Source organism: Rhinichthys klamathensis, unplaced genomic scaffold (assembly GCF_029890125.1).
Source record: "Rhinichthys klamathensis goyatoka isolate OS25496 unplaced genomic scaffold, OSU_Roscu_1.1 h1tg000223l_1, whole genome shotgun sequence".
Lineage (NCBI taxonomy): Eukaryota > Metazoa > Chordata > Actinopteri > Cypriniformes > Leuciscidae > Rhinichthys > Rhinichthys klamathensis.
This window is the reverse complement of record NW_026606747.1, coordinates 975,441-984,106: the sequence shown is the minus strand read 5'-3', so window position 1 is coordinate 984,106 and position 8,666 is coordinate 975,441. Positions and strand designations below refer to the sequence as shown.

Here is an 8,666-nt window from a genome sequence, read left to right as displayed (position 1 = left end):
TCACTATTTCATGCCATTGGTACAGTATTAGACGATCAATATTTTTGCTTCGGCATCCCATCATGAAGTCCATCATATCGCCTGGATGATAATCCTCCTATCTGAAGTGAAAGCTACACTCGAAGCCGATGCGGAAGAGAAATCCCGTCTCTTCACCTGCACACACCGCACCAGGCACGAAAGATATACAACACCGTCCCTTTTCTGGTTATGGAAACCTGTGGACTCGATGTCCTGACAGGCCGGAGTTTTTGCAACCTCCACAAACAATAATTTACCATGACGATGATAAATTAAAATACAAAAACTACCGAAAACACACCGACTCACGGCCGCTCTCACTGAACGCCAGCCTACTCTGCACTGAGCCGAGGCTGAGGCTCCCTAGCGTGAGGTAAAATGACGCGATTTTGAAAAAAAAAGAAGCCGTTTTTACGAGCAGTCCAAGAAACGCTCACTTTATCTACTAAATTAGTGCCCTTATGTCGTTTTAAAACATTTTAAATCCTGCATTAACTTTTCATATGGTATTTTCATACAAGGTTATATATTAATTTAGTTTTTTTTTTTACCTGCAATATGCTCTTTAAATTGGGCAGTTTGACTCTTGGTGTTTTAATGTTAGATTTTTCTAACATTGGCTGCTGTAACTGTTTGTTATGGCAAGAACGGTAAGAGAAAATGTGATCAGATGATTTCAGCTACTTGATGATGATGATTATGGTATTATCATCATGTAGTGCTCTGATCACTTCCAGACTGACATGTGTGTTATTAATTTCATATAAATGATTATAGTAATGTTTCTACAGCAACGATATCCAACAGTGTTTAAATAAGAATATCTGTATAATAATAAAAAAACTAAACATTTTGTACTATTGGTTGACTTAGTGACACACTCAAACCTCAAGAATCAGTGTGTGAATCTCAATAACAGTGACATGCTTCATGCCGCAATGCATTCTGGGAGCCACTAATGAGTTTTGTATGATATACCCAGAAAGCATTGCGCCATGAAGCATATCACTGTTATTGAGATTCATGAGATTAGGGTTTGTTTTAATGAAGGGTTTTAAAACTTACTGGACACATATTTTTTATATTAAATACTCCAGATTTCTGATTAAAATGCTGCAAGATATCATGCTTTAGAAATCCTGGATTATTATGATCACGTAAAATTGATACTACTCCCTGATTAAAATCAGACCACCACATAATATATAATATCTTTATTATTCACAAGTAGCCAACATACTTAATCATATTTTCTCTTGCTATAACAAACACTTTCAGCAACCAGAGAAAATCTAACATCAAAGAGTCAAGGCCAAAGAGCTCAACTAAAGCAAACACTGACCTCCACATTGGTGACCAAACTATTACTCTCAAACAAACTCTTTTAAGAGGTTTAGTCCTGTGTCTGCTGGGAAACTTCCCGCTAAAACTTCAGAATGTCAGGGGATAATGTTCTATCAATGTTATCAATAAACATGTTTAAAATGTTTTAGAGAGTGTTATACTACCAGAACTTTCTGGTAACAAAAAATAGCTACAGAAAACATTAAAAGAACATAACATAATAGTCACAAAACACTCATAGAACAATATTATTTCTAGCTGGGATGAGCTCCTATTGTGGCCATAGTATAAGCACACAGTGAGTTACACTTTTAGCTCACTGTGACCACATGGTGACATCACTGTGAGATCAACGTGTTGACTGGAACAACATCTAAACATTCTAAACATTTGTGATCGAATCACACAACTGCTTGTAACCACATTACATGTACAGGTACAGTATGTATAGTAAATGTATGTGTGTACCTCATCTGTCTTCTTCTCCATAGTATCCAGCTTTAAAAGAACTCCAATATTGTCATTAACATGGCATTAACAATGACAATCCGTGACATCCAGTAATGAACGCTCATCCATTGCCACGCAAAGTCAATCAGTAGCAGATAGGGCAAAAAACATACCTTCACCCGAAACTCCATCCATTGATGCTGGCTTGGCTCCTGCTACATACACACAATTACTCTGTTTTCTTATTTTCAGCTCAGCTGTTGTATGTTAACAATGGTGAGAGTTCTCAGACACAAACCAGCATGTTGTCGGGCAGGACATCCTGCACTTTATTGGTTGTGTGTGCAGGGCAGCAGGTGTGTATGAAGGGTAGAAAGGTGTCTTGATAATCAAACAGGTACAAGTAGAGAAAGGTGAGACGTGGGAATTCTCTCAGACCAAACTGGAGAAACAGGGATTTTCCAAGATTTGTAGCCTTGTGCAGGAAAGAGAATTACACACAGACATGAGAGAAATACAACTGTTGTTATCCATGAAAAGAATAGAGAGTAAACATTTTTAAAGGTGACCTATAATTCAAAATTGAATTTACCTTGGTATAGTCAAATAACAAGAGTTCAGTGCATGGACATGACATAGAGTGAATCTCAAACTGGACTGTTTTCGCGTTCTCATTTAATTCACGTTTATGAAAAACACCCCTCAAAAACGGTCGGTTCTCCACACAATACCGACTGTGACGCAATAGTCGGGATCATTAATATGTACGCCTCCAAATATTTGCATAATGCCAGCCCTCAATGCCAGGCGGAACTGCGCAGCCGAAGCATGGCAGTTGCTCAGTGTGGATGTAAACATGAACACAAAAGTAGGCTATTTTTTAGTTCCTTCATCTGAGCCTCTGAAGAAACAATGGGTTAATTTTATTTTCTCTGGAAATTTCCAAACATTTCACCGAGTGTTTCCTCAACTTGGGCCAATACAGAGCTGGCCTCGGATCGAGCTACCAAGCAACACTTTCTGATGTGTAATTGTTCAAGTTCAGACAGGTAATCTTTCTCTCAAAATCGTTTAATACTGTTTTGCATCAGTAAGTGAAGCCAGTGACTAAAATATCAGCTTCACATCGTTTCTTTTAGTAGGATGAAAATAATCGATTTAAATTGTGAACAAATTATATACAGAAAGCGATCAAAGAACAATCTTTCCACACAGCGCGAGTTTATCTGGACACTTGCCAAACTCGTTATGATATCAATGACGCACGTTACTGCACAACGAAGCTCTTACTGTATTTACATCATCGTGTTTGCATTGGTGAAAGCAGAGAGAGTGCAGAAACTGCTTTGCAATGATAAGATCTTCACTCTCGCGATCAACACTGTCATCTGCTCAATGCTCATCACGGCAACATTTTATGTGATGGGAATAGATCTAAATACTTTAAAAACATCTCACGATTCGTTAATCTCGATAGCTGTTATAGTAAAAACGTATAATAGCAGTAGTAAAAGTATTCGGGAGAGAGTTTCACATGTAATGCGTAGCTATTTCATATGCAAGCATGTCAGCCAATCACAGCAGTGGCCGCGGTTACACTGAATCCCACAGCAGACACGCCCCTTCAAACAGAGTGTTCAAATCAGAGGCTAAAAGCAGGCTAGGAAAAATGCCATTTTTTTCTAAATTATGATTATTTTTTATCTAAAAAACATACTAACATTATAAGGGTAACCCAGGAAACATTATAAAATAATTAAAAAAAAAACATTCTAGGCACCTTTAACCAACTCAGAAGTAAAAATTGGAGTTGGCAATGGAACAGAAATAAAACAGCAACTAAAGACTGCACTACAAAAACTATAACTATAAATTAAAAATTAGTGTTTATGTTTTTGAGAATGTGAACCCACCCCCTCATTCCAACACTAAATATGAGGACTGTTATTGTGGTTGAGGTCTCATTAAAATTTAGTTTGGGGGACAAGCTTAAAATATAAGGATGAAAATCAATAAATACTTTTGGGTAACACTTTACTTTAAATCCTTTATGTATAATGCATTATAAAAGTATTTTAATGCATTAATTATGCCTTGTAATGCGCCTTATAATGCATTGTGTTGTAGCAACTACGAGAATGAACCAAACACAATTGAAGCTTTCATACATAATCATTGTAGCCAGGGCCGGCGCTAGCCATTTGGGTGCCCTAAGCACAAATGCTTGGTGGTGCCCCCCCACCCCACTCACCCCCTCACCCACCCAAGGAATAACAACCATTCAGAATTTCTTAGTCTGATGAAGCACAATATAATAATTCTGTACATAATTTGTAGGGCTGGGAAAAGATTAATCGCGATTAATCGCATCCAAAATAAAAGTTTGTGTCTACATGAATGATATATGTGTGTGTACTGTGTATAATTATTTTGTATATACACTACCGTTCAAAAGTTTGGGGTCGGTACGATTTTAAATACTTTTAAAAGAATTCTCTTCTGCTAACCATGGCTGCGCTTATTTGATTAAAAATACAACAAAAATCAGTTATAGTATTAAATATTATTCCAGTGTAAATCAGCTGTTTTCTGTGTGAATATATAGTAAAGTGTAATTTATTCCTGTGATCAAAGCTGAATTTTCAGCATCACCAGTGTCAGTGTCTTCAGTGTCAAATGATCCTTCACAAATCAGTATAATATGAGGATTTGATGCTCAAGAAACATTAATTATTATTATCAAATTTTGAAACAGTTGTTGGTCTGTCAGTTGTACAGTTTTTTTTTTTTTTTTTTTTAGGATTCTTTGATGAATAGGGAGTTCAAAATACTTTTGTAACATTATAAATGTCTTTACTGTCACTTTCAATCAAATTAACTATTCCTTGATAAATAAAAGTATTGATTTCTTTCCTCCAAAAAATAAAAATAAAATTCTCACTGACCCCAAACTTTTGAACGGTAGTGTATATAAATACACATTTGCATGTATGTATTTAAGAAATATTTGTTATTTATATATAAAATATTTAAATTTATATATAATATAAATTATATATAAATATATACAGTATATACATGCAAATATTTCTTAAATATATACGTGCATATGTGTGTGTATTTATATATACAAAATAATTATACACAGTACACACACATATATCATGTAGACACAAACTTTTATTTTGGATGCGATTAATCTTTTCCCAGCCCTAATAATTTGACAACTCTGTGAATATGAAAATATACAAACACTGAGATTGTGGGTTTTTTTTTCTTTTCTAATTGCAGTTTCACCAACAGATGTCGCCCTTGGGCCTTGGCCTCTTGAAAATGAACGCATTATCCGCATAAAACAACAACGAAAAAACGTATCTAAGCGGTCTTCCTTTTCTTCTCAAACAAACTAACTGCATCTTAAACAGCCCAAGTTTAAAAAAATTCCGGGGGAGAAAGCCCCGGACCCCCGTTAAAATAAAAGATTCAACATGCAGGGCTAAAAAAGCCCCGGATCATTTGCACTACTAGCGACGCCCCCTGGACATGCATACACGACGCAAGGGCGCCCGCGCTACAAAACTAACATTTTTATTTAAAACATTGTCTTACCTGCAAAGCGACGCGCGAGTATCATCCCGCTGTCTATTCTTTTTCCTTTTTTCGCCCCCGACTCTTGGTGCCTTTCCGAGGCCATGTCTGAGGTCGGTGTCTGCCAAATTTGACATTGATTGAGGCATATTCGAACAGACCACTGGGAGGTGGGGAAGGGGGGGCACCAGAGGGAGACGAAAAATGAGATTCACCTTTTTCTCGACTAATTTGGTCTAGGCCTATATTACTTTTGTATTGCTTTTGTATATTAACATGCTTTAGACATATTGTATTTGTTATTTATACTAGTAGCCTATTGTGATGATTTTTCACGACCCAGATTTTTTGGTGCCCCCCCAAGCACTTGGTGCCCTACGCGCAGCGCGTGATGTGCGTGTGCGGAGCGCCGGCCCTGATTGTAGCGACTGACCGAATCCTGATTGTTTTCCTTTCACTACTGAACAAATATGAACACATATACGTTTAATTCACAAAACCTTGAATCATGTGATATGGTGCCCCAATGTCTGCCGGCAGGTCATTGATTAACTTCGTTTATGACGCATTGCGCAATCAAGAAACAGGTCCCCGTTGTTCTCGAATCCTTACCCTGCGTGTAATGTGTGTTCAGTCACAAAGAAGAAGAATGCTCCATTCAGGGTCTCGAGCTAATTTTTCCCCCCTCATCAATTATTATGTCTCCTTAAGGCTGATAAGTGGATGTACATACAAAACAACCCTTTGTCTTGAAGACAACTATTTGCAAACTAAACCCTCACGTGGTACACACCACGGATGCGACAGATGTTGACCATAAGGATACCCACACACACACACACACACACACACACACATAAGGACTTTCCTCCAATTCTCCAATATCCTCATTGAAAGACTGGTACTATGATATATTCAATATGTTTTTATGTTTGCCCATGTTCCATTTAGATTAGATGTGATATGGTAGTTCTAGAAGAAACAGAGGTGCCTATGCATTTTTAATGTAACTGTGTTTTCCTTATAATGTTTATGTCGTTCTTCATATCTTTAGAATCCTCTTGATCTGACTAAATCATATATGTATGTGTACGAACCGTAAAATGTATGTTTGATCATCTCTGTAGTAAAATTGAACGCATTTGTACGTCACTGCCATTAAAAGATGCAAAGTTGGTCTCGAGGGAACAAAGGAACGCTTATCTGAACACTGTTCTCCCAGCTGATTGGTGTATTCACGCCAGAGGAGGTGTGATCCAATGTCTTTAAAGAGACGCGCAGAGTTTCTGGTCGCACGCTAGTAACTCTCTTGTGACGCTCTTCTCTCTCATGTGACGCTCTGGTGGATCTCTGGAGCGCCTGGCTGCTTCTTCCTTCATCATGTGACGCTCTCATGACTCTCGGCCACTCTCTTGCCCTCGCCCTCTCCCTCGGAAAAGGTCTCGGCAGAACAACAAGCCGGGTGGAGCCGACGATGGTTATGGTAACCATGTAGACACAGAGACAAACGACCCAAAATTAAGATCAGAAGAACGGGTGCAACAGTTTCATTCAGACCATCTACTCGTCACACTTTACTTTCTTTTCCTTAGTTTTCTTTTCCATTAAAAGTCTCGGTTTTAAGTTAAGTTTTGCTGCAAAGTTTCGTTTAAACGTTTCGACTGCAACGCGCTTCCAACTTCAAAGACTTACATCCATCCGCCAACACACCACGTGACTGGCTGCCCAAGATCTAACAAGGAGACCGCTAGCCAAGCAACGGACCCGGGAAACCCCTTTACACCTACAAACGGGAACCCCAAAGCAAGGACAAGCAAGTAGCCTCCAGACTAACTGAACTGGCGTTTAATATAAAATTTAACAACCTGCCTAAGAAACGATAGAAGGGTTAAAGCGATGATTGATGGTTCGTTCAGGTCATGTCTTTTAAGTGCATATAGAAACTTAGGATCTTAACATCTGACTCCTAAAACCCATTCTTCCTCACTATGTTCCGGTGTCCAGTTCCTGCCTTCTGTTCCTGTTCTGCGTCTTGTCGAGTGGTTTCTACTGTCGTCTCACTGTCTCATCATCACTGCACTTCTTCACGGATCCTGACCATCAAAGTCCCTGCGTCACCCGTCACATCTGTTTGCACTGTACATCAGAGACTGTTCATTAAAACTGTTACTTGCATTTTGCTTCCTGTCGTTCATCTAAAAGTATGACAATAATACTAAAGACATTTGTTAATATAGCCTATCTCTATTCCTTTCCCTTTGTAGACCACACACCCATAACCATGTAAAGCCTGTGTACTGCAGTGTGGTGTACAGCCAAAGACTGTCAACAATAAACCTCCTTTGCCTGGAACTGATCAAATCCAGTGTGTTCTGACTGACACCCCATTGAGGAAAGCTAGATATGAACCATCACCTATTACAGTAGGCCTATTCAGTCCTACTATCGAAGAGGGATATTAACACAAACAATATAATATAGATTTTTTTTTTGATCATACCCTCATTGGGGGCTGAGATTGAAATCCTAGAATCACCCCTGAGCAGATGTCCAGTAGATAGTAATGGTTCTCTCACCTGAGGAGAATGTTGACTTTGGGAAACCCCTGCCAACTCGCTCTGCATTCTGGGCATTCGTTCCGTTTAGAAGAATGCAACCACTGCGCCACACAATGCCGACAGAAACTGTGGCCACAGTTGAGCGTAGTGGGATCTACGAGGACTTCATAACAACAGTGGCATGTAAACTCAGGTGCTGATAGTACGTCAGTGTCCTCATCTGACTCAATGAGGTCTGATTCTATTGTGATGTATTCATCCGTCATCTTGCCAACGTACAGAACTGAATAGAAAAGAACAGAAAACTTCTGAAAGTAGTTTAGGCGATAGTAGAAAACCAAAACAATACTGCTAAATCTCTCACTTAACTGATTAGTTCAGTTGTTACCAGTCTATGAGACAAAATTGTTCAGCATATATACACAACATAATTTGTGCTGTGATCTTTGTACTTCCATTCAGTTTGTTCTTCTCCATCAGCCACAGTAGCACACAAAACGAAAACATCACCACATTTGTCCATTGCCTCAATTGTATATAAATGTTTTTCTAAGTATATAATTTTTAGTGTGCATCTTACTGTCTAAATCGTAGCTGATTTTCAGATCTTCCGGTCTCATCTGGTGACTGTTACTGAGATTAAACAGAAACAGAAAGTCCTCTACTTGTGCACATGATCAAACATAAACACGCCTAACCTGGCAG

At 38.6% G+C, this 8,666-nt stretch overlaps 1 protein-coding gene across 1 annotated transcript; it reads right to left on the bottom strand.

Moving 5' to 3' along the window:
- Positions 1-1,865: 1,865 nt before the first annotated feature.
- Positions 1,866-8,227, bottom strand: LOC130097676 (bifunctional apoptosis regulator-like). Its single transcript, XM_056264619.1, has 4 exons — positions 7,980-8,227; positions 7,677-7,779; positions 2,114-2,290; positions 1,866-2,027 (listed from the first exon to the last, which is right to left on the bottom strand). Exons 1-4 carry the CDS (start codon positions 8,225-8,227, stop codon positions 1,866-1,868), a joined length of 690 nt encoding a protein of 229 aa, XP_056120594.1.
- Between the last annotated feature and the right edge of the window lie 439 nt (positions 8,228-8,666).